The sequence below is a fragment of the Gallus gallus genome, chromosome 34 (assembly GCF_016699485.2).
Source record: "Gallus gallus isolate bGalGal1 chromosome 34, bGalGal1.mat.broiler.GRCg7b, whole genome shotgun sequence".
NCBI classification, from domain to species: Eukaryota; Metazoa; Chordata; class Aves; order Galliformes; family Phasianidae; genus Gallus; species Gallus gallus.
Window position 1 is genome coordinate 1,390,727 of NC_052565.1, and position 25,126 is coordinate 1,415,852.

Consider the following 25,126-nt stretch of genomic DNA (forward strand, 5'->3'; position numbering starts at 1 on the left):
GCAGCACGGCCCTGGGAGGAGCATGGGGGCCAAAGGCGAAGAGGAAAGGGTTGCCAGGGGCTGGGGGCTGCCGTGGTGCGGGACAGCGACCTCCGCGACCCCGAGCAGCGCCCGCTGCCCCCAACGCAACCCCTTTACTTCCGCCACCCCGCACTCGCGCACCGCTTCCGGCCTTACTTCCGGTTCTATCTCTCGCGAGAGCCGCGCTGCCTGCTGGGAGCGGGAGTCCGCCGCGGGGCCGGGCGGCGCGCACTGCCGGGAGCTGTAGTCCGAGGGGGAGGGGACTCGGCTTCCCAGCGTGCCCCGCGCGGAGCCCGCGCTCCTGCTCTGCTCGCGCTCTCTCGCTCGCGCTCCCCGGGGTCTCCTCAGCGCGGCGGCGGCGTCGGGGGGGGCGGCAGCGGCGGGCGCGGGGGCGGCTCCGACCATGTCGGGCGAGGAGGAGGCGGCCGAGCTGACCATCGCCGAGGACCTGGTGGTCACCAAGTACAAGATGGGGGGGGACATCGCCAACCGTGAGTGCAGGGCCGCGGGCGGGCGCGGGGCTGAGGGCGGGGGGGGGGGGGGGACGGACAGACGGACGTGGCATTGGGCCGCGCGGGGCCGCGGGGAGGGGGGGGGCGGCGGCCCGGGTACCCACCGATGGCGGCCACCGAAGGGCCGGGGGCGGCCGCACGGATCCCCGGGGTGAGGGGTGGGATCCCCGGTGCCCCCCGTCCCTGTGGTTCCTCCCTCTTCCCCCCCCGGTTCCTCCGGCCCGGCTCCGCGCGGCGGGCGCTGCCCGCACGTGGCCTCCGCGCCCCACGTGCACCGGGCGGGGGGGGGCAGGGCCCTGCCGGGCTCCATGCGCTGTCCTCGTCCCGCCCGGATCTCTCCGGTTCCTCCCGGTAGGAACGAGTGCAGGGCTCGGCCACGCGGCCCCGGAGCCCCCCCGCCCCCCGCGCTGAACGTTCCGCTCTTTTGTTCCCACCCCCTCCCCCCCCCCCCCGCCGGGCCGAGGCGCGCTCCCGGAGCCGGGCAGTGCCGGGAACACCGCTGTGCCCCCCACCCCCACTGCCGTTTCGTCGTTTCTTTCCGCCGTCTCTTCGCTGTCCCAGCGGAGCTGACAGCCGCTCCCGTGGGCTCTGCGCGGCCCCGGGCCCTCCCGGTGCTCCCCAACCCATGCGGACGTGGGATCCTCTCAGGAGGGGCCGGGGGGCTCTTGGCCCATGGGGGACGGCGGCACGGCCCCGCTTCGAGCACAACCCCGGGATGGGATGGGGTCACTGCGCTGTTGTTGCTGTCCCGAATGCACCTCGAGGAGCAGCAGAGGGTTTCCTGGCTCGGCAGAGTGGTGCCTTTGGGACACAGAGCGGCTCGGAGGGGTTCCCTGCTCAGTCCTGATGCTCTGACAAACCCCAGCTCTCTGTCTGCCCTTCCACAGAGCTTTAATGCTTCCCGTTCTCACCTTTCTGTCCCCTGCTATCTACTAAAGGTCTTCTTTATAAGAGCATTCCCTCTTATTTATATCCCTCACCAACATCTGGGACCCGTGGAAAGATTACCGAAATGATACGAAATGTAACTGCAGTGCTGGGACAGCCATGGGCTCACAATCCTTCCCCCCCATTCTGTAGAGCACGAGGCATGCTGACACCCATCCTGGAACCCAACTGCTAATTGTACACACCAGAATATGCCCCAGTGTGGGTGCAGTGCTGCTGTACAGACACAGTTCTGCAGAGTAAGGGCGGTTTCCTCCTGGTCCCACGCGCCCGCGGCTGCCCCTCTGCTCTTTGATGTGCTGTGAGTCTCCCAAGCAGTTTTCAAACCTGTTCCTGTAGCTCTGAGTGCTCTGGAAGGAATGTGGGAGAGCAGTGTTTCTGCTCGGCTCGTCTGTGTGCCAACCCACCGCGCACCAGGAGGTGTGTGAGGCTGCACTGCTTCACCTGTGCACATCCCAGCATACACACTGGTTTGCTCGTGCCTTGGTTCTCAAAAAGCAATACGAATTGAAGTGGGTGTCTGCATAGCTGCAGCTCTCCCGGTGCAAAGCTGAGCCCAGAATGATCCCCTCTGTCAGAAACAAAGCGGACTCGTGGTGCTGTGTGATGAGTTAACGTTAACGTGCTCTGTGTCTGTGCTGCTCTGCAGGGGTCCTGCGTGCCGTGGTCGAAGAGGCGAACTCGGGAGCATCGGTTCTGTGCTTGTGTGAGAAGGGAGATGCCATGATCATGGAGGAGACGGGCAAGATTTTCAAGAAGGAAAAAGAAATGAAAAAAGGTGAGGCCTACACGCCAGCCTGGGTCACCAGGCTTGTCCTGCTGGGCTGATGTGAGTGGGCAGCAGTGCAGAAACCCAACTCATCCCGTTTGTCCTGCTTGTAAGCATCACCGCTGAGCTGGTGCTTCCCAGTTCAATGCTCCGCTCACTGAAATAAGAGTTACTTTGGACAGCGGTGTCCTCCCTTTGGGCAGGCCAGCTCTGTGCTCAGCAGTCAGCCTGTAGTTGCCATGGAAATCGTGTGACACTTGAGTGTGTCACTCATTTGTGTTCTGCAGACGTGGGGTCCCTTTTGCACGTGTCTTACTGCCGAGGATCAATTTCTTTGATGGCTGCTGGGCAGGAGAATGCCACACGCTGCTCTCCTTGTGCTTTTTCACCAGGGGATTATTCAATGGGGCACCGTACCCTGCTTTAAAAAGCTCAAACTCAGTGACATTCCACAGTGGCTGAGCTGCTGCCTGCACTATGTGTGAAGCTGCCGGAATTCATGGACTATTTCTCTTTCTCCTTTACAGGTATTGCCTTCCCAACGAGTATATCAGTAAATAACTGTGTCTGTCACTTCTCCCCCTTGAAGAGTGACCAAGACTACATCCTCAAAGATGGAGACTTGGTCAAAATGTAAGCGTCTTGGTTATGTTTCTCATGAGCTTGCTCTTGGTCATCCAGGCTTTGCATTTTAGTCCTGTTTGCTGTGTTAAGTACTTCCTCGACGTGGTTAATTACAGAATGTAACAGCTAATCAAGCCAAGCTTTATTAAATATGCCTGCGTCTTCGAATGCTTCGAGAAGTCACACCAGTTTCCCTAGCCATTAGGCCCCGCCTGTAATTAATTCTCTTTGTGTTGCAGTGACTTGGGAGTCCACGTCGATGGCTTCATAGCGAATGTAGCACACAGTTTTGTCATAAATGCCTCAAAGGTAGGTTTTCCATGGGCAGCATTTTTTTTTAACAAGGGAGAGGGGACTCATGGTAGAGCTGTGAAGACAGGAGTGCTCCTACTCTAATCTAGATCCCCCACTCTGGATCACTCTCCATCTCTAGGCAGTCAGAATGGCATTCTTGCTGGTAAGGGGAAAAAGGATTTGCTCCCTACGAGGCTTTATTTTTCTGTTCTTTCAGGAAAAGCCTGTGTCAGGCCGTAAAGCTGATGTCATCAAGGCAGCTCATCTCTGTGCTGAGGCCGCGCTGCGTTTGGTAAAGCCTGGAAACCAGGTGAGGGAATGGTGTGTGTGTGTGAGTGTGCCCTGGTGTGGGGAGAGCTCTGCAGAGATGGGCTGTACGTAAAAATAAAGGCCTGTGACATCGCCTGGGAAGAATGGCCCATCTATGTGGGGAATCTGAAGGCAGCTGTCTGTAGACAGCTGAGCGCTCCTGGGGAGCACCGAGTCCTGGGGTGGGTGGCAGCAGCTCTGCAGGCAGCAGCTCCGGATCCCTGCAGGACCCACAGAGGAGCAGTGCTGCTTTTCCCATCCTCTCTGGGGGCAGCTGTGCACGCAGCTGACCCTCTGTGCCACGCTCACCAACGTCTCCCACTCAACAGCTCTCCCCTGCCCGCTGCTCAGACGCCTCAGCAGCTGTAGGCGTTCCCCTTCAGCACCATGTTACTATTCCAGTAACTTCCAGCACTGCTCTCAGCTCCCCGTGTTATCTCCTAAAGGAATGGCGTGTGAAAAGGCACCGGGTGCAGTGCAGGAGGCTGAGCTGACCTCGTGTTCCACGTTATTTTTGTTGATGGGAGATTGAAAATGGAAGCCTGCCACCATTCCTCCTTTTTTTGGAGGTGTTAGAGCACCACTTGGTTTTATCACCAAATGCTGCCAGGTGAAAATTAACAGTCGTGCTTCTGGCTTGAGTTCTAAACCCTTAATGTGTTTACATGTGTTCTTCATCCAGAATACACAAGTGACAGACGCGTGGAACAAAATAGCCCACTCGTTTCACTGCACACCCATTGAAGGTAAGGGCTGAGAGCAGCTGATGCAGAGCAGCAGCGTTATAATCACACACTCAATCCTCAGCTGCCCTATTCAAACTCTGGGGAGCATTTCCTGACTACAGGTCCTACATGTGCCACCTCTAAAAGCAGCAGCCTTTGCTTCAAAATCCTTTCAAAACCATGGGTTCTTCTTTCCCCTCTGTATGATGATATTTGTTTAAAAGATGTGTTCGTGTGGAAACAGTAGACGTGGGCTTCCAGGGATGGCAGTTGGTGTTCTGGCTTTTGGATTTCCCATTGACCTCATGCCAGTCTCTTGGCCCTTTGCTTCAGCCCTGACCACTTGTAGCTAAAACCCCTTCTGTGAATACATAAAAGCTTGCTTGTAATGCAGGATCCATCGCAAAAGATGCCCATAGATGTGCAGGGTATGTAATTTCCTCCCTTACAACGAGAAACCAATTCATGTTTTCTTCACAGTGTTGATAAGGGGTGGGTGGGGAGGCCCTGGGACAGCTCCTTGTAGGCCTGAGAATGCTGAGCTCTTGTTTGAAAGGTGGTGAGAGGGTTCAGCGTGACGTTGGCATGTGCAAATGCCTTTCTCCTAATCAGTGACATCACTGATAAGCCACAATTAGACCAGTCTGCTATTAGTTAAATTTCCTGAAGTGCTGTAAAGCTGGCTCAGTGTCTCTGCTTGCCTTGGCCCAGTCCTGGAACGTCAGCTCCCTGTTCTTGTGTGGGATGGCTTTGTGGGTCTCCTCAATGCTTTGCTCCTTTCTCTGTGAAAAAGCATGGCACGAGCTGCAGTGAGGAGGCGGCTGCTCGCGCTGTCAAGGGAGTTTGAGCAGCCACTGTTTTGGAAACAGCCAAGTGCTGTAATTATCCAGGCAGTGGCAGCAGCTTCAGGCCCCAGCTGATGGAAACAAACGGAGCTGCTGGCGGGGGGACTCACTCTGTCCTTCCTGAAGGGGAACAGATGTATCTGTGCTGTGCTGTGGAATAGCACATGGGCTAGGCTTCAGTTTGGAGGTGAACCGTAGAGCAGAAAGGAAAAGTGAATTCTGCTCCACAAAATGTGCTTTGAGTGCTGTACAGCCAAGACAATGGTGAGAGGACCTGAAGTCTCCATTAATTTGACACCCAAGAGTGCAACACATGGGCTTTCAGGTTCATCTCCAGTGCGTTTCAAGCTGCTTTGTTAAGCAGCAGCTCCTCCCTGGCTGCTTGCAGCTTCTCCTGCCGAGGAGAGAAAGCATCCCTGAAGTCAGGGAGGGCTTTGGGGAACTCCATGTCTCTATCTACAACAGAGTAAAGCTAAGGAAGCGCTAACACCCAAGGCAGTTTGCTCAACAGTTGGCTCCAGGTGAAGGCTGCAGCCCTGAGCGCTGAAGTGTTAATGATGCAAGCCCCCGTGTAGCTGGTTTGCAGCTCTGAGGTGTTAATGGATTCTTTTATCTCGGCAGGGATGCTGTCACACCAGCTGAAGCAGCACGTGATCGATGGGGAGAAAACAATCATCCAGAACCCTACAGACCAGCAAAAGTGAGCATCACCTCTGGAGCTTTCTCCAGTGTGTGGGAGGGGTGGGGCTAGGTCTGGGATTCTGATCCTATTTCTCACTTTCTTGGCTGTGATATCCAGTGGGGGTGGAGCAGGTATGTTTGCACCTAGTGGCTGAGTGCCACCGGGGAAGACTGCTCCCTGTGCTGCCTCTTGATTGAAGTCTGACCCAGAATGGATTCATTACCCCTGTACCTCGGCTGTGTGAACACGAGCTGTGGCTTCTGTGTTTGGGATTTGTTCTGAGAAAGAAAGACTGAAAGTCAGTGACACGGGACTGCTGGCACCTGCAGGTGTTCTTGGTTGCTGTCCAGTTTCTCGAAGGAGTCTCCATCAGCAAATTACAGCCTATGGCCCTGGGGGCTGCCAGCAAAATAACCAACCACTGCTGGCTGTAGCAGTGGATTCTCGTTCCCCAGGAGGCGTGCCAAGGCCTGCTGTTGTCTCACAAAAGCTGCCAGGAGCCCATTGGAAGGGTGATCACTGTCAGGAGGATCTCAGGATGATTCTGAGCTAATGAGCAGGACGTGTCTCTCTGTTCTGTTCCAGCACCTTCTCTCCCTCAGGGATGCAGGCAGGGCAGAGTCTCAAGCTGCGTATTCAGAGCTCAGTGGTTTAATCCAGAGCTTGGCTTTCAAGGTCTCAGGCGTAGTGATAAGCCAGGTGTGGTGGGCCCTTGGTCTGCCTAGGATGTGACCACAAGTTCACAGAGCTGGTGCTGAGTGTTAGAGACCTCCCCCCGTTCACTGGGGATGGAATGACTTGTCACGGGCAGGAACACCGCTGGTTTGTCATTGTTTTTCTCTGCCAGCTTGTCACTGACCAGCTCTAGTGCCTGACATGCAAGTCTTCAATTCCTGTGCCAGCTTTTGCTCTTCTGGTCAAGGTCCTGGTCGCTTTGTATCACCCTAGCGCTGCTTTGTGCCTGTACACCCTCTCTGGCTAAGCTCAGCGTGGGCTTGTTTGATGAGCTGTGGCTGCGTAGCCACAAAGGTTTTTGTCTTCTCTCCTTACCATTCTTTGACTCACCAAACCTCTTTCTTTCAGGAAGGACCATGAAAAAGCAGAATTTGAGGTTCACGAAGTTTATGCTGTTGATGTTCTTGTCAGCAGTGGAGAGGGAAAGGTGAGTCCTGGCTCATACTCCTCTGCATGGTCAAAGCAGCATGTTTCTGAACAGCCATCACCAATGAGTGGTGCTCATGGCTGGATCCTTCTGTGTGCCAATCCCAGCAGGGAACCTGTCTGACTTTTTGGGTGTAGATTTTTCCATCAAGAAATTTAAGGTGTGCTTTTACAGCATCACAATACGGACAGCTCTTGTCAGATGGAACTGCCCTGACACACACGGGCTGTTGGTTGATGTGCTCGAGGAAGTGCTGCTCTGCTCCTTCCCTGCTCTCACCTCCATTTGCATTTTCAGGCAAAGGATGCTGGGCAGAGAACTACAATTTACAAAAGGGACCCCTCCAAACAGTACGGTTTGAAGATGAAAACCTCCCGTGCCTTTTTCAGCGAGGTGGAGAGGCGCTTTGATACTATGCCATTTACTCTCAGGTATTTGCTTTTATTCATGACCTCCTTGTGTGCTCTGAGCTGGATGCTTTGCATGAGCTTACAGACCACGCTGACAGCAAAAGTGATTTGATTGATTATCTGCCACAGAGGTGGAGGCAGCCTTGCTGCTTTATGTGTTGCGGTTTGCTGTATTTGAGCCTAGGAGTGGGTGGAGGAAGGAAGTTACAGGCTTAAGCTGGAATCCCAGGCACAGCATGAGGACAGGAGCATCTCCTGTGCCTTGTGTGGCAGGTGAGGAGCCCGGAGTTGTGGTTAAAATAAAATACTATTGGGTTGCAGCATGAAGAGAGGAGTCAGATCCAGTCAGTTTTTGTAAGCACTCACTCCGAAAATAAGGAAACAACATTCACTTGACAGGCCTTTTCCATCCTTAAATCCACTTGTCTTCTCTGCTCCCTGAAGGCAATAGTTCTTCCAGCAGTTCCCTGTTCTGACAGCAGCACTGCTGGGCAATAAAGCAAACAAAGTGTCCAGCTTGAGCCCAGGGGCAGTTCTGAAGCCTTGTGGGGTGGAATCTGCCTTAGCTGCGGCTCCCATTCCTCTGCAGGGCGTTTGAAGATGAGAAGAAGGCCAGGATGGGGGTGGTGGAATGCGCCAAACATGAGCTGCTCCAGCCCTTCAACGTCCTCTACGAAAAGGAAGGTGAGTGCTGCTGAGGGGAGGGCTGGGAGTTGGATGTGAACCTGGCATTGAGCACTTCCCCAGCCTCATGCTGACTGCTGCTGTTTCAATGCCAGAGAAATGCTTTGAGGGCCCTGGCATCCACCCTCCAGGAAACTCAACTACCTGTTGGCTTCTAGGTCTTGTTTTGGATTTGTTCCAGTGATGAGTTGAGATTTCTCATAGAGTAATTCCCCAGACAAGAGAGACTGATGAAGCCCTCTGGTTTGCTTACCAGGGAGTTCCCACAAGATGGTTTGCAGCAGTGACAGCGTGGCACAGGAGTTAGAATTGCTACGGTGCAGTAATGCCTGTTTCTGCTTTGCAGGAGAGTTTGTTGCACAGTTCAAATTCACAGTGCTTTTAATGCCTAATGGTCCTATGAGGATAACCAGCGGCCCCTTCGAACCTGAGCTCTACAAGTCGGAGTTTGAGGTGCAAGATGGAGAGCTGAAGGTTGGTTTAAAAAGAAATAATGCATAAAAATAGGTGTAGCACATCACGTGGGTCACCCTTTGTTCATCCTGCCTGGGATGAAGGGAAGTAAAATCCAGAAGTCTGCTTTGAGGCTTAAAAAGCAAAAGCTCAGCCCTTACAGACGAGTTTCCTGCACACCCAAGGACAGCAGTAGGTCATGGTGCAAGTCAGTGGCTCATTGTAATTCTGCGGCCCCAAGAATGTACTTTAGACCAGGCTGGGCTCCTATTTCCTGCATCAAACACAAGCTTTTGCTTGTGATAGCAGTACCCAGCCCTGTCCTACAAGACACTGAGAAGCCTGGACAGCTGGCCTCAAGGCCTCGTGCCTCAGCACAGCGCGATGCTGTGGCATTCCCCATCTGTCACTATGCCCGTTAGGACTTACCACCATTCCTCCAGTGGCTGGCAATGCTCATTCTGCTTTAAAGGCATTTCCTTTCATCTTCTGTAAAAAAGAATATATGGCTTTCTAGCTTCTTATGTTTCCTTCCTGTCTCCAGGCCCTTCTACAAAGTTCTGCAAGCCGGAAGACCCAGAAAAAGAAGAAAAAGAAGGTAATTGAGTCACGTTTTGGGAGGATTTGGCATGGCTCTTGTGATCAGCAGTGTCCAAGCTCAACCTAGATCCTGCATGGCTGTGTTTTGGGCTTGCTTCAGTGCAGCACTTAAAATGTGTGCTGGTATGCCCACGGTGCGGGGAGCAGCGGTCCTGCGGGACGAAGAGTCCTCTTTTCCTCCCAGAAGGGTTCCTCGGGTGGGCTCCTTTGTGGCAGCCGCCATCGTGGTGGCCGTGCGTGGTCTGTGGGTCCCTGCCCTGAGCGTGGCCGTGGCTTTGTTTCCACAGGCCTCCAAGAATGCAGAGAATGCCACCACGGGAGAGACGGCGGAAGAGAACGAGGCTGGTGACTGAGCAGCTCCTGCTCCTTCATAGCACCCAGTTCTCACACATACACACACACACACACACACCCCTTCCCCCCCCCCCTCCCCCTCCCAAAAAAGAACCAGAAACAAAATCTAGCACTGTTTGTCTCAAACAGCAAACAGCCTGGATGTCCCACTGACAACAACCAGCTCCTCTTGATTTTTGCCAATGAGGGAGGATTCTCTCTGCCACTTCAGACTACTTCAAAAAGAGAGCAGAAAAAAAAAAGAAAATAAAATCAGGAGTAAAAGCTAGTCTATATCTTTCTAACCTTTTATACTACTCATACTTGTTAAAAGAGGTGAACAACTAAGCCATCCCCGATGAGAGAGGGAGCGTGGAGAGCTGCCTGCTTTCTTCTTCCACCTCTTTTTTTTGGTTGTTTTTAATTTTATCCCTTTTGCAGATTTTCTTGGAGGAAAACAAAAAACAAAATAGCTGATAATGCCCTCAGAAAAGCGACCTGTGTTTGGGATCTGCCTGCAGAGCTGCCGGCCGTGCAGGATCTCTGCCCGTTACCTCGAGGCAGAGCGTTTCTCACTCTTTTAGCCTTCAGATTGTACGTTTCTAATTGGGGGGAAAAAAAAGAAACCAACCTGAATTTGATGTCCCTGGTGAGACTGTAGACTGTCCCATCCGCTGCGCCCTGTCTCTGCCTTGGTTTACCTATAAACACTCTATTTTTAAATAGATTGCTGTGGTGAGCTTGTTTTGAAATGGGGAAGCAGGCAGTGCCCAGTGCTGCACGGAGGGGCGGGCAGCTGCTCCGTGCTGTGCTGCTGGGCTCCCTTCTTCATGATGATGATGATGATGATGATGATGATGATGATGCAGTCGGTGGGTGCAGGCTGAGAGCAAGCCGGGGCTGCCAACTCTTCTACAGCAAGCTTTTTTAAAGGGGGAAACAAACCCACCGACAGACGTTGGGTTTCACGTGTTGGGATGCAGAGGGCTTTCCTTCGCTGGTGGTGCCCAACCGGCCACGCGTGGGGCTGAGTGCTGAAGGTCCCGCATGCGTTGCTCTGCAGGCAGTGCCCTGTGCTGCACCTGACAGCAGCCCCCGTTGGGATGAATGGCACAACGCAGAGCTTTCGGTCCCACCGCCCCCACCTCCGCTGCCCCCCCTGGGGAACCCTTGGGTGTTTTTAAGCAATATTGTGTCCATGCGGAGCTCCTCCTTCCTCCTCACCCCGCGGATTTCTAAACCACTAAGACTTGCTGGAGGTGTATTTAATTTTCTATTTTTACGTACGTTATTGTACCTCTTGATACAAGGAACGGAAAACCCACTTGTTTTAAGATTTTGAAAAGCAAATGCTCCCGAGAAGATCTCTGTAACCGACTCTGTTTTCCAAATAAAGCTGACTCGTGGCATCTCTTTGCACGGAGACGTGGCTCTGCTGATTGGGGCGGGAGGGTTCGGTTCTGTTCGGTTCGCTGCGCACCGGGACGGGAAGGGCCGCGCTGTGCAAAATGGCGGCCGGGCTCAGGACTACAGCTCCCGGCATGCTGCGGGGGAGGCCGACTACGGATCCCGGCATGCCTTGCGCGGAGGGGGGCGTGGCCTCGGACTCTGCCCTATAAATAAGCCACGGCGGGCGGCACTATTTCTCTCGGCCGCTGCTGCCGCCATCTTGTCGGCTGTTGGTGGCCGCCGCCATCCGCCTCCATCCGCCGCCAGCGCCGTCGCCGCCGCACCGGGACTAAGCGCGGCGCGAGTGCGCCGCCATGAGGGCTAAGGTGAGCGGCGGGGCCGGCGCGGGGGGGGGACGGATGGCGCCTGGAAACGAACCGCGTCCCCATCAGCGGCCGGGCCTGGAGAGGCCTACGCGGGGCCGGGGCTGCGGGCGCTGAGGGTGTGGGGAGGCCCCTGCGGGGTCGCGGAACGGGAGTGGGGGTCCGTCGGTGCGTGGGGCGGTGCTGAGCTGAGGGCCGCGGGGACTCCCGGCGGTAACGGCTGTGGGACGCCGCGGGGAGCGGGCTGGGAGCCGCGGGCCGCATCACTCACCCGCTGCTTTTCTCCCTCCGCAGTGGCGCAAGAAGCGAATGCGCAGGTAATGTGTGAGCGCTGCCCGCGGGACCGCGGCTGGAGCCGGGAACGGCGGCCGCTCCCGGGCTGTCAGCGCGGCCCCGGGCTGTGACGCGGCTCTGTCCCTTAGGCTGAAGCGCAAGAGGAGGAAGATGCGACAGAGGTCCAAGTAGTGCTGCGACCAGACCGGGCCGGGTGTGGAGGAGCCGTCCCAGCGCCGCGGGGCTGTGCTGTGGTCCCGTGCCGGGGTCCCGTCCCGCCGCACCGGGTCGGCTCCGGGCTCTGTAGCGCCGCCAATAAAGTTGGAGATGTGTTCGGACGCGTTTGGTGCTTTGCTCGGGGCTGCGGCCCGGCGCGGTGCCCACGGAGCGCCGGTTGGGATGGGACTGCAGCGGGATGAGCAGCGGGCCGGGGGAGGGAGGGCTCGGTTCGCGTCTCCGAGATGTGGGGCGGCAGCTGCGGGGGGCAGCGGGCGCGTTCCGTGCCGGTACCGGGGGTGGGCCCAGGGTGGTGGAGCGACCCCGTGGGGGCTGAGGATCTCGGCGGGTCGCGGCTGTGGCGGCGCACTCTTATGACGTCACGAAGCCGGAAGAAACGCTCCGGCCGTGCGCGCGTCACGCGGGAAGGAAGCGCGCAGCTCCTTCCGGGGTGCCCCGGAAGCAGCATAGAGCACTTCCTGCCCGGCGCAGAGCGGCGGCCGGAAGGGACCGCTCATTGTTGGCACTGGAGAACTCGCGAGGAGGCCGCGAGCGGGTGAGTGCGGGGCTGCGGCGGGCGCGGGGGGCTGCGCTGGGCCGGGCCGAGCTGGGCTGCGCCGGGTTGGGGCCTCGGGATCGCTCCCGTCCGCTCCGCCCCGCTCCAGGCTGGGCCCCGCCGCAGGCCACACCGCCGGGCCTCCCCCGGGCCTTCCCCGGGCCTGCGGACGGTTCCTATGGAGACCCTCGCGGGGGCGGTGCTTTCCCTTCCCCCGCCTGCAGCGCTCGGGGCCCGGCCCGGCTCCCGCGGGGCTGTCTCGGGCTCTGCGGGCCCCGCACCCACGAGCTCTCCCTGCGTGCCCGGGCCGCCCCTCGCCCGCGGTCGCTCTCCCCGCTGCCTCCGCGTGGCCCCGGCCCCTCACCTTCCCCCCTCTCCTTCCTTTCACAGCGCCCCCGCGGCGGCGGCAAAGATGCCCGACCGGGACGGCTACAGCAACAGCGGCGGCGATGAGGCGGGCGCCGACGCCGATGATATCTGCCGCGATTTCCTGCGCAACGTCTGCAAGCGGGGCAAACGCTGCCGCTTCCGGCACCCCGACATCAGCGAGGTGACCAACCTGGGCGTGCGCAAGAACGAATTCATCTTCTGCCACGACTTCCAGAACAAGGAATGCGTGCGCCTCAACTGCCGCTTCATCCACGGCACCAAGGAGGATGAGGACTGCTACAAGAAGACGGGCGAGCTGCCCCCGCGCCTGCGGCAGAAGGTGGCGGCAGGGCTCGGCCTCTCCCCCGCCGACCTGCCCAACAGCAAGGAGGAGGTGCCCATCTGCAGGGACTTCTTGAAGGGCGACTGCCAGCGGGGAGCCAAGTGTAAGTTCCAGCACCTGCAGCGGGACTATGAGTACGAGGCGCGGGGCATGGCCACCCGTGAGCCGGGCATGGTGGCCGCCGTGCGTCGCTACGACCCCTACGATGCCATATATGACAGCGACCGCTACGACGACCACGAGCCCCTGCTGAAGCGGCGGCGGGTGGACGGGCTGTCCTTTGAGACCTACGAGTACAGCTTCGCCAACCCACGGACAGTGGAGTACCGGCTGCTGGAGGAGGAGAACATCATGCTGAGGAAGCGCGTGGAGGACCTCAAGAAGCAGGTGAACAACCTGATGGCGACCAACGAGGTGCTCTTGGAGCAGAACGCCCAGTTCCGCAACCAGGCCAAGGTGATGACGCTGAGCTCCACGGCCACGGCCACCGAGCAGACTCTGGCCCCCACCGTGGGCACCGTCACCAATTACAACCACAGCATCGCTCAGACCCACACCACGCTCAGCAGCCAGGCCTTGCAGCCCCGGCCCGTCTCCCAGCAGGATTTGGTAGCGCCTGCCGGTGCTCAGGCGGCACCCCCGGCCAACGCCGCTCCCCCCATGAACCCCGAAATCACCCCTCTCTCGGCCGCCCTGGCACAGACCATTGCCCAGGGCATGGCTCCCCCGGTCTCCATGGCCCCCGTGGCCGTTTCGGTGGCTCCGGTGGCCGTGTCGATGGCGCAGCCGCTGGGAGGCATCACCATGAGCCACGCCACCACCCCGATGGTGACGTACCCCATTGCCTCGCAGAGCATGCGGATAACGGCCATGCCGCACTGACGGCCCCCCCCCCTGCGCCCACACCTTTGCCCCCAACTTTGGGGGCTGAGCGATGCAGAACTGAGGATCCCTCAGGAGCCCTGGGGACCTTCGTATCCAGGCTGGGGATGGAGGAAGGGGCGTCTCCTCCTAACCTTGAGCCGTGTGGCGGTGGATTCAGGGATGAGGGATGAATGGTGCGGGGGTGCCCGGTGCCCCCACCCTCTCTGTAGCCCCTGGAATGGGACAGAGGGACAGAGGGATGACCCTGGGACAGAAGGACAAGCTGCGGGGACCCTTTCTGGCTCTATATTGGGGCTGTGCCCAGAGGGGGGGGGGGGAAAGCAGCACCAGGACCCTCAGCGCAGCCCCCCCCCCACCGCGTTCCGTGTAACGTTTTCAGCCATTAAACGCAATGACTCCAGGCGGCGTCCCGCCACGTGCCGGTGCCCGCAGCGTCCCGCGTGCTCAACGGAGCCGGGGTGGGCCCGACGGAGCCGGGTCGGACGGGAGGGGCCGTGAGGTCCCGGGGTGGAGAGGGGAGAGGGGGTGGGGGGGGGGAGCATCGGCCGCTCCTAAAAAGGCCAAGCCGCGTGGGCGCGGGGCCGCGCCGATGGCCACGCCCCCTTCTCTCCGCCAGCCAATGGGAAGCGAGCGGGCGTGGCCCGCGCGGCGCGGCTCCGCCCGGGGCGTGGCCGTCGGGAGGGGGCGTGGCCAAGGCTCGGTGGGGGCGTGGCCGGCGGCGCGGAGCGGAGGAGCGCGCCGTGATGGAGCGGCGCGGCGCGGGGGCGGCGGCGGCGGCGGCCGTGGGACGGCGGCTGCTTTGGGCGCTGCCCGCCTACGCCGCGGGGCTGCTGGGGCTGGGCGCGGGCGCGCTGCTGCTGGCGTTGGCGCTTTACGCGGGATGGAGGCGGCGGCGGCGCGCCCGGCAGCGCGCGCTCAGCCTGGCCGCGCGCCTGCATAGCGACGAGGAAGCGGCCGTGCGCGCCGCCGCCGCAGGGCTGGGAGCGGCCCGCGGGGAACTGCCGGCGTGGGTAAGCGGCGCCCGGGGGGGGGGATCGACGCGCCCCGCCACGGCCGCTCTCAGCTCGGGCTCCCCGCTTCGCTCCCCGCCGCATTGCAGCACCCCCGCCCCGCTGCGGGACCCCCCCCCGCCCCGCCCCGCCCCGCGTTAAGGTTAACCCGGGGGGGCCCCTCCTGTTGGAGCCCGGGGCTTCCGGCCGCGCCCTGACTCACTGCGCCCGCGGGGGACGGTTTCCTGCCCGGGCTCACCCTGCGGGAGGGGGGGGGGGGGAGTGACAGCCCAGTGCCCCCCCCCGGCTCGGGCCCCTCGCTGAGCGCTGCCAGATGTCGGTGACAGCTGCGTGGCCCCCCCCGGCCCGGGGAAGCTGAGGCTGCTCGGGGCTATGGGGGTCGTGAGGCAGTGGGAGGGGCTCCAGGCGCCCACCCCGAGACGTTGTGACACCCCCCCCCCCCCCCCCCACATCCCACAGGTGAGCTTTCCAGATGTGGAGAGGGCAGAATGGCTGAACAAGGTGAGGAGGCCGTCAGTCCGTCCATCCGTCCGTCCATCAGTCTGTCTGCCCGTCCATCAGTCCATCCATCCATCAGTCCGTCCATCCATCCATCGGTCCCCCTGCCAGCCCCTCCATCCTTCCTTCCATCCATCCATCCGTCTTTTCCACTGTCCGTCCGTCTGTCTGTCCCGCCATCACTCCATCCATCCCACTGTCCATCCATCCATCCATCCATCCATCCATCCATCCATCCATTCACCCACTTCCCTGCCCATTCTCCCCCCTATTATCCCTCTCTCCGTCCATCCCTCTGTCCGCTCATCCCTCCCGCTGTCCGTCTGTCCGTCCCGGTGCAGATCCTGGCACAGACGTGGCCGTTCTTTGGGCGCTACATGGAGAAGCTGTTGGTGGAGAGCATCGCCCCCTCCATCCGCGCCTCCAACACCCACCTGCAGACCTTCACCTTCACCAAGGTGGACATGGGCGAGAAGGTACACCCCCTCCAACCTCCCCCCCCTCCCAGGGACACCGCTCTGTGTCCCATTCTCAGTGCCCCCCCCCCTTCACTGCTGCCCCTACAGCCCCTCCGTGTTTTGGGGGTCCGGGCACACCCCGGTACCCACAAGCAGCAGATCCTACTGGACCTCAACATCAGGTGAGCAGCTGATCCCCCCCCCCCCCATACATCCCAGGGGGGGGTCCCGCTATGGTCAGACCCCCCCCCCAGCAGCATCCCATCCCCCGCAGCTACGTGGGTGATGTGCAGATCGACGTGGAGGTGAAGAAGTTCTTCTGCAAGGCAGGGGTGAAGGGCATGCAGGTAAATGGGGGGGGGGGGGGGGCAGCTCTGGGGGCGCACTGTGAGGGAGGGCAGCGCTGAGTCGTGCCCCCCCCCACTTTAAACCCCCTCCTCCCAGCTCCACGGGACGCTGCGGGTCATCCTGGAGCCGCTGCTGGGCGATGTGCCCATCGTGGGGGCCCTCACCATGTTCTTCATCCGGCGCCCAGTGAGTGCCCTCCCCTTCCCCCCCCCCCCAAATACGATCTCCCCCACCTCTCTGACCCCCCCCACCTCTCTGACCCCCCTCCACCTCTCTGACCCCCCCCCACCTCTCTGACCCCCCTCCACCTCTCTGACCCCCCCCACCTCTCTGACCCCTCCACCTCTCTGACCCCCCTCCACCTCTCTGACCCTTCCACCTCTCTGACCCCCCCCCCACCTCTCTGACCCCCCCAATCCCTTCACATCTCTTCCCCCCCCCCCCCCTTCTCACCCCCCAGACTTTGGACATCAACTGGACGGGGATGACCAACCTGCTGGATATCCCAGGGCTCAGGTGAGCCCCATAGCACGTGGGGTGCTCTCAGCCCCACAGGACCACACTGACGCCCCCCTCCCCCCCCCACCCCCCTCCATAGCTCCATGTCGGACACGATGATCATGGACACCATCTCCTCATACCTGGTGCTGCCCAACCGCCTCCTGGTGCCGCTGGTGCCCAATCTGCACGACGCCGCCCGGCTGCGCTGCCCCCTCCCCAGGGTATGGGGGGGGAGTATGGGGAAGGGAGGGGGTCTGGGGAGGGGGGGAGGGGTGGACACACACAACTTAAAGGTGCACAGGCGCCATCTGCCCCCTCCTCCCCCCTTATCTGCAGGGTGTGGTGCGCGTGCATCTGTTTGGAGCGCGGGAGCTGCGCAGCAAAGACCGCTTCATGGGGGGGTTGGTGGAGGGGAAGTCGGACCCCTACGCCGTGCTGAGGGTGGGCACGCAGGTGGCGAACAGCCGCGTGGTGCAGAACGAGCTCAGCCCCACCTGGGATGAGGTGTACGAGGTGGGCAACCCTGGAACACCCCCCCCCCCTTGTGACCCCCTCCCCCCTGCCCAGGACCCCCCCCCCCTCTTCTGGGGGCTGAGCACGTGGGGACCACACTGACCCCCCCCCCAACTCCTGCAGTTCATTGTGCATGAGGTGCCGGGGCAGGAGATTGAGGTGGAGCTCTTTGATAAAGACCCCGACCAGGACGACCTGCTGGGCAGGTGGGAGTCACAGCTCGACCCCACACTTTGGGGTCAGAGCCCCTGGGGGGGCATCGAGGTCACAGCGCCCTGGCTGGGAGCATTGGGGTCACAGCCCCCATATGGGAACATTGGGATCACAGCCCCCATATGGGACATTGGGGTCACAGTCCCCAGGGGGGGCATTGAGGTCACAGCCCCTATATGGGAACATTGGGGTCACAGTCCCCAGGGGGGGCATTGAGGTCACAGCCCCTATATGGGAACATTGGGGTCACAATCCCCAGGGGGGGCATTGGGTTCACAGCCCCTATATGGGAACACTGGGGTCACAGTCCCCAGGGGGGGCACTGGGGTCACAGCCCCTGTATGGGAACATTGGGGTCATAGTCCCTAGGGTGGGCATTGAGGTCACAGCCCTATATGGGAACACTGGGGTCACAGTCCCCAGGGGGGGCATTGGGGTCACAGCCCCTGTATGGGAACATTGGAGTCACAATCCCCAGGGGGACATTGGGTTCACAGCCCCTATATGGGAACACTGGGGTCACAGTCCCCAGGGGGGGCATTGGGGTTGCAGTCCCTGTATGGGAACATGGGTGTCACAGCCCTTATATGGGAACATTGGGGTCACAGTCCCCAGGGGGGGCATTGGTGTCACAGCCCTATATGGGAACATTGGGGTCACAGTCCCCAGGGGGGGCATTGAGGTCACAGCCCCTATATGGGAACATTGGGGTCACAGTCCCCAGGGGGGGCACTGGGGTCACAGCCCCTGTATGGGAACATTGGGGTCATAGTCCCTAGGGTGGGCATTGAGGTCACAGCCCTATATGGGAACATTGGGGTCACAGTCCCCAGGGGGGGCATTGGGGTCACAGCCCCTATATGGGAACATTGGAGTCACAATCCCCAGGGGGACATTGGGTTCACAGCCCCTATATGGGAACACTGGGGTCACAGTCCCCAGGGGGGGCATTGGGGTTGCAGTCCCTGTATGGGAACATGGGTGTCACAGCCCTTATATGGGAACATTGGGGTCACAGTCCCCAGGGGGGGCATTGGTGTCACAGCCCTTATATGGGAACATTGGGGTCACAGTCCCCAGGGGGGACATTGGGGTCACAGCCCCGAGCTCACAGCTGACCCCCCACCCCCTCTCCCCCCCCCCCAGGATGAAGCTGGATTTTGGGGAGGTGCTGAAGGCGCGGGTTCTGGAGGAGGTGAGGAGGGGGCTGTGGTGTTGGGGAGTGGGAGTGGGGTGGAGGGGAAAGGATGGGGCTGTGCTGACCCCACTGTCCCCACAGTGGTTCCCACTGCAGGATGGAGGCCGGGGGCGGCTGCACCTACGCTTGGAGTGGCTGACGTTGCTGCCTGATGCCTCCAAACTGGAGCAGGTAAGGGGCTGATGGGGCGGGAGGGGGGGGGGGGGGGTACGGGGGGGGCTCTGTCCCACTCAATTCCCCCCCCACCCCCACATCGCCTTCAGGTTCTGCAGAGGAACCGTACGATCCCATCCAACCCCGACCCGCCGTCAGCCGCCATCCTGGTGGTGTACCTGGACCGTGCAGAGGAGCTGCCCGTGAGTGGGGGTCCTGGGGAGGGGGGGGGGGCACCTGCAGCTCCCCTGACCCCCCCGGCCCCCCCAATTTCTGCTCAGATGAAGAAGCCTGGGAAGGAGCCCAACCCCATGGTGCAGGTGTCGGTGCAGGATGTGACGCGAGAGAGCAAGGTGGGGGGGGTTGGGGGGGGGCAGAGCGGTGCCTGGGGGGGGGGCACAGTGGGGGGGCAGCTCTCATCACCCCCCCTACCCCCCCTCCCTGCCCCATAGGTGGTGTACAACACACGGCACCCGGTATGGGAGGACGCCTTTCGCTTCTTCCTGCACGACCCCGCACACCAGGACCTGGACATCCAGGCAAGCCCACCCCCCACCTCCCCCAGCCCCACACATTGCCCCCCATCTGCGCCCCTGGGGCACATATTCCCCCCCCCCCGATATCCTCTCTGAGCCCCCATACTCCATATTTCCCCCCACAACTCCCCCATACCCCTCTGCGCTCCCATACCCCATATGCCCCATGAACCCCATATCCCCCCATGAACCCCATATCCCCCCATCTTCTCCCGTAGTTCCCCCATACCCCTCCCCATGGCCCCCTATGCCCCATACCCCCCCCTTCTACTCCCCCCCCACTCCTCCCACAGCCCCCATACCCCATATTTCCCCCTATTCCCAGCCAGATCCCCACGAGCCCCCATACCCCATTCCCTCCCCATACCCCATTTCCCCCCATACCCCTCTTCACCCCCCCCGTGACCCCATACCCCCAGGTGAAGGACGACCCCCGGCAGACCCCCCTGGGCTCCCTCTCCGTGCCCCTCTCTCGGTTGCTCTCTGCCCCAGAGCTGACCCTGACGGAGCCCTTTGCACTGCAACACGCAGCACCCAACAGCCGCCTGCACCTCACCCTGGTGCTGCGGGTGAGTGTGGGGCTGGGGGGGGGGGTCGAGGGGGGGCATAGGGACCCTACAGCTGCCTACGCATCATCTGGATGCTGTGGGTGAGTGTTGGGGCTTTGGGGGCGTAGCCCACCCTGCACTGACCCACCTGATGTGCAGGTGCTGTACTTTGATGGCCCTGAGGATGGTCCCCCCCCACCGACCCCCCCCGGGCAGTTGGAGACCCCCCCTGGAGCCAGCAGTGCACGTAGACCCAGCAAAGCCAGCCCAGACCCCCAGTTTGGGACTGAGGTGTGGGGAGAATGGGGGGGATTTGGGGGTCAGGATGGAGCTCAGGGGTGGGAGGGGTCCTAAGGGGGGAGGGAGGTCAGGATGCTGTTGGGGTCTGGGGGCCTCGGGGTTTAGGATGGGGTCCTGAGGATGGGGCTGGGGGGTCCTGGGGGTGGGATAAGGGTGGGGCTCTGGGGCTGGGAGCTCTGGGGGGGTATAAGGATGGGACTCAGGCTGGAGGTCCTGGGTTTTGGGATGGGGTTCTCAGGTCAGGATAGGAAGGGGTGGGGGGTGGGGGGGGCACTTGGAGGATCGGGATGGAGCTCAGGGGTGGGAGGTCCTCGCGGGGGGGTTGGTAGGATGGAGTTGGGGGGGGGTAGGATGGAGTTGGGGGGGGGTAGGATGGAGTTGGGGGGGGGTAGGATGGAGTTGGGGCTGGGAGCCCTGGGCTTTGGGATGGGGTCCTGGCAACCAATTGGGGGGGGATTGGTGTTGGAGGTGGTGGGGGGGGGGGGGGGGGGCACACAACAGTACCCCCCCCTCCCCAAATTGCCCAGGCTGTGCTGCGCATCCACCTCCTGGAAGCGGAGGATCTGATAGCCAAGGACAACTTCCTGGGGGGGCTGATGAAGGGCCGCTCCGACCCCTACGCTGCAGTGAGGGCGGGGGGGCGGCTGTTCCGCAGCAGAGTGGTCCGGGAGGAGCTGAACCCCCGCTGGAATGAGATCTATGAGGTATTGGGGAGGGGGGGGGGGGCAGCACCAACCCCTCCTCACCCCTACCGGGTTATGGGGTGGACCCCCCCACCCCCCCCGTGACACCGCTGTTCACCCCCTCCCGCCCCCCCCCAAGGTGGTGGTGGATGACATCCCTGGGCAGGACGTGGAGTTTGAGCTCTTTGATAAGGATGTGGACAAGGATGACTTCCTGGGCAGGTGGGTGTTGGGGTGGGGGGGGGCAGTTTTGGGGTGGGGGGCGCAGTGGGGAGATACCCCCAACCTATACCTCCTCCCCCCCCCCCCCCCCTTCCAGGTGCAAAGTGCCACTCAAGCGGGTGCTGAGCTGCGGATTTGTGGATGAGGTATATGGGGGGCTGTGTGTTGGGGGGGGGTATTACACCGAGGGGTGGTCTCACCCCCCCATATCACCCCCCCATATCACCCCCCCAGTGGCTGCCCCTGGAGGAGGTGCGCTCCGGGCGTCTGCATGTGAGGTTGGAGAGGCTGCAGCCCCAGCCCAGCAGTGCACAGCTGGAACAGGTATGGGGTGGGAGGGGGGGGGGGGGCGTCTGGGGGGGTCGTGGTCTGGAGGGGGGGTGGTCCCGGGCTGCCCCATCCCCATGGTCTCCTTGTGCCCATCTCTGTCATCATCCCCATCGTCATCATCCTCATCCCCGTGCGTCCCCATTGTATCCCCCCCACTGTATCCCCCCCCCCATTTATTCTCCCCCATATACCCCCCCATATACCCCCCCATGTATCCCCCTATTTATTTCCTCCCCCATGTATCCCCCCCAATTAATTCCCCCCCATATATCCCTCCATGTATCCCCCCATATACCCCCCTTATGCCCCCCCAATGTATCCCCCATATATCCCCCCCATATATGCCCCCCGTATATCCTCCCCATGTTCTCCCCCACGTACCCCCCCCATATATCCCCCCATGTACCCCCCCACCTTCCCTTTCACCACCCCCCCCCAATCCTTTCCATCATCCCCCCCCCCCATCATCATCCTCACCCCCTCCCTGTCCCCATGACCCCATCCCTGTGCCCCCCCCCGTGTCCCCCCCCCCAGGTGCTGCACACCAACAGCCTCCTGCAGCCCTCCCGGGGGGAGGAACTCTCAGCTGCACTCCTCTCCCTATTCCTGGACCGCGCCGCAGAGCTCCCGGTGAGCCCCCCCCGACCCCCCCCACGCCATGATGCCCCCCCCCCCACACCCAGACCCCCCCATACTCTGACCCCCATGCTGTATCCCAGCTCCGGAAGGGCTCCAAGCCCCCCACCGCCTTCGCCGTCCTATCTGTGCGTGACGTCTCCTTTAAGACCAAGGTGGGACAATGGGATGAGGGGTGGGGGTTTTTTTGGGGGGGGGGGGGGGGCACATGGAGTGGGGGGGGCTCACCATGGCTGTGCCCCCAGACCTGTGCCCCGAGCACAGACCCGGTGTGGGATGAAGGCTTCTCCTTCCTCATCAAACGGCCGCATGGGGAGACGCTGGAGCTGAAGGTCCTGGGGGGGGGGCTGCCCTATATGTGGGGGTACTCTATAGGGGGGGTGCTCAATAGGGGGGCTGCCTGATGGGTAGTGGTTCCTTATGGGGTTTGCTTTTAGGGGAGTTCTGCCCTATGATGGGAGGGAGTTCCCTTTGGGGTGCTCACCTATGGGGGTGGGGGCTGCCCTATGGTGGGGTGCTGCCCTATGATTGAGGGGGGGGGGATTTCCTATTCCCTATGGGGGTGGGCTGCCCTATGGAATGCTGCCCTATAATGGGGAAGGGGGGGGGGGGCAGTTCCTTATGGGGTGCTGCCCTGGGAAAGGGGGCTGCCCTATGGAAGGGGGGCTGCCCTATGGGGTGCTGCCCTATGATGGGGATGGGGTTCCCTATGGGGTGCTGCCCTACGATGGAGGGGGGGGTCCCTATTCCCTATGGGGGTGGGCTGCCCTATGGGGTGCTGTCCTACGGTAGGGGGGGGATTCCCTATTCCTTATAGGGGTGGGCTGCCCTATGGGGAGGTGGGCTGCTCTATGGGTTGCTGCCCTACGATGGGGATGGGGGTTCCCTATGGGGTGCTGCCCTATGATCGGGGGAGGGGGGGTTCCCTATTTCCTAGGGGGGTGGGCTGCCCAATGGGGTTGGACTGCCTGATGGGGTTGGGCTGCCCGATGGGGGTGCTGCCCTATGATGGGGGTGGGGGTTCCCTATGGGGTGCTGCCCTATGATGGGGATGGGGGTTCCCTATGGGGTGCTGCCCTATGATGGAGGAGGGGGTCCCTATTCCCTATGGGGGTGGGCTGCCCAATGGGGTTGGACTGCCTGATGGGGTTGGGCTGCCCGATGGGGATGCTGCCCTATGATGGGGGTGGGGGTTCCCTATGGGGTGCTGCCCTATGGGGGCCGCCCCACGCCTTGCTGCCCGTTGCCCCCCCAGGTGCAGGACGCGGGGGGGCAGGCGCTGGGTGCACTCAGCCTCCCCCTGTCCCAACTGCTGGCAGCCGAGGCGCTGACCCTGGACACGTGGCTGCCTCTGTCCGGGGGGGGGCAGGTGCTGCTACGGGCACAGCTGGGGGTGAGTGCACATCTTTGGGGGGCGGGGGGAGTGGGATTGGACCCCCCCTCCCCCAGTCTCTCATTCATTCCCCCCCCCTCCCCAGATCCTGGTGTCGCAGCACTCGGGGGTGGCACCCAGCAGTGACCCCACGCCGGGGGGGGACGCTGAGCCCCAGGAGGTGATGGCGGGGGGGGACAAGGAGGAGAACCAGGATGGGGGGGGGACGCTGCGGCATCGGCTGCCCCCAGCGCACAGGTAGGGCCGGGGGGTGGGGTGGGGGGGGGGGATGACAGGGATGGGGGTCCGATGTGGGGCTGAGTGTCACTGCTGTCCCCCCCCCACAGCCGTACAGAGCTGGGGGGGCCCCGGCTGCAGCTGACGCTGTGGTACCACCGTGATGAGCGCAAACTGGTGGCCATCGTGCACGGCTGCAGGTGAGGGAAGGGGGGGGGGGCTAAGGGGGCGGGGGGGGCAGGACCCCCGAGTTATCCCCACCCCATAACCCCCCCCCCATTTTGTGTCTCCCTTCCATGACTCCCACTTCATCTCTCTCCCTCCCTCCCCCCCATAATCCCCGCTTCCCACCCTCCAGGCAGCTGAAGCCCCCCCCCAAAGCCCCCCCCAAGGACCCCCCCGACCCTTACGTTTCACTGCTGCTGTTGCCCCCCGAGCGTGGCCGTGGCTCCAAGCGCAGAACTGCAGTGCAGAGGAGGACCCTGAACCCCGACTTCAATGAGCGGTATAGGAGGGGGCTCTGCGGGGTGGGGGGGGGGCATTCTCATGCAGTGTGCCCTATTGCTCCTTGTGTCCCCCCCCCCAGATTGGAGTGGGACGTGGCCCCTGAGGACGCCCCCCGGTGCGTGCTGGAGGCGCAGGTCAAAGCCCACGTGTCCTTCATGGGGGGGAAGGAGGTGCTGGGGAAGGTATGGGGGGTCCTATAGGGGGGTCAAGGGGGGTGGTCAGGGGGGCAGGAGCCCCCCCAGAGACCCACACTGAGCTCTGTGCCCCCCCCCCCAGCTGCACTTGGACCTGGCACAGGTGGACTTGGCCGAGGGAGGGACGCATTGGTGAGTGGGGTGGGGGGGTCCTGGGGGGCTGTGCCCCCCCCCATCTCCCCTATCTTTCCCCCATTCACCCCCATCTCCCTCCCCTCTCAGGTATGAGTTGCAGGACGAGCGCGGCAGCCCCTGACCTGGAAGTGCCCCCACTGCTCCCGCTGTGCCTGGAGGGGGGGGGGTCCTCATTCTGCTCCTCCCCCCCACCCCCCCCCACACACCACCATCAACCAAAGACGTGCGGGGCCGTGCCCCCCCCCCCGCCTGCAGACTGTTCTCTATCTCTGTGCCTTTCGCCATGGAGGAACCCCCCTCTGTGTTTGGGGGAGGGGGTGGGGTGGGGGTGTGCCCCCCCCCCCCCGCCAGTGTTACCCCCCCCCTCCCCATAGGGGGACGCTTTGTCAGAGCCACCGCTGTGCCACCGCTGTGCCGCCACCGCCGCACCACCGCTGTGCCCCCCCCACTGCCTTTGGGGGCTGTGTTCCCCCTGACCCCCCCCCAAATAAAGGAGGGAGGTGTCAGTTCTGTCCTTGTGTGATCCATAGGGCTGCGGGGTGGGTGTGCGAATGGGGGGGGGGTGACATTGTCCTTTGGGTTGGTGCTGGTGGGGGGGGGGGGGGGCATCACCTTCATGCCCCCCATGGGGGGAGAGCGTGGGGGTATTCTCCATGGAGCTGTCCCCCAGTGCAGCGTCCCCAGGACGTCCCCATTGTGTCCCAAAGGGAATGACCCCCCCCACACTGTGTCCCCATCACAATCCGCCC

At 61.7% G+C, this 25,126-nt stretch overlaps 3 protein-coding genes across 3 annotated transcripts; all 3 read left to right on the forward strand.

The window, feature by feature from the left end:
- Positions 1-295: 295 nt before the first annotated feature.
- Positions 296-10,794, forward strand: PA2G4 (proliferation-associated 2G4, 38kDa). Its single transcript, XM_015300308.4, has 13 exons — positions 296-512; positions 2,131-2,259; positions 2,778-2,883; positions 3,114-3,183; positions 3,386-3,478; positions 4,160-4,223; positions 5,669-5,747; positions 6,813-6,891; positions 7,189-7,322; positions 7,891-7,985; positions 8,332-8,459; positions 8,983-9,036; positions 9,326-10,794. Exons 1-13 carry the CDS (start codon positions 425-427, stop codon positions 9,389-9,391), a joined length of 1,185 nt encoding a protein of 394 aa, XP_015155794.1. The 5' UTR covers positions 296-424; the 3' UTR covers positions 9,392-10,794.
- A 1,199-nt stretch (positions 10,795-11,993) lies between these two features.
- ZC3H10 (zinc finger CCCH-type containing 10) lies at positions 11,994-14,185 on the forward strand. The gene is made up of 2 exons (XM_015300307.3): positions 11,994-12,188; positions 12,579-14,185. The coding sequence occupies exons 1-2, from the start codon at positions 12,007-12,009 to the stop codon at positions 13,780-13,782; spliced, it is 1,386 nt and encodes a 461-aa protein (XP_015155793.2). The 5' UTR covers positions 11,994-12,006; the 3' UTR covers positions 13,783-14,185.
- Positions 14,186-14,471: 286 nt separating this feature from the next.
- Positions 14,472-24,883, forward strand: ESYT1 (extended synaptotagmin 1). The gene is made up of 31 exons (XM_040654868.2): positions 14,472-14,795; positions 15,255-15,296; positions 15,635-15,769; positions 15,860-15,933; positions 16,026-16,098; positions 16,196-16,285; positions 16,560-16,615; positions 16,698-16,821; positions 16,937-17,113; positions 17,237-17,319; positions 18,473-18,521; positions 18,606-18,695; positions 18,788-18,880; positions 18,959-19,030; positions 19,130-19,216; positions 19,633-19,782; positions 19,921-20,052; positions 20,589-20,765; positions 20,884-20,966; positions 21,064-21,112; positions 21,201-21,290; positions 21,831-21,926; positions 22,016-22,087; positions 22,178-22,264; positions 23,188-23,325; positions 23,411-23,562; positions 23,652-23,741; positions 23,900-24,046; positions 24,128-24,230; positions 24,325-24,374; positions 24,465-24,883. The coding sequence occupies exons 1-31, from the start codon at positions 14,529-14,531 to the stop codon at positions 24,496-24,498; spliced, it is 3,162 nt and encodes a 1,053-aa protein (XP_040510802.1). The 5' UTR covers positions 14,472-14,528; the 3' UTR covers positions 24,499-24,883.
- Positions 24,884-25,126: the final 243 nt, after the last annotated feature.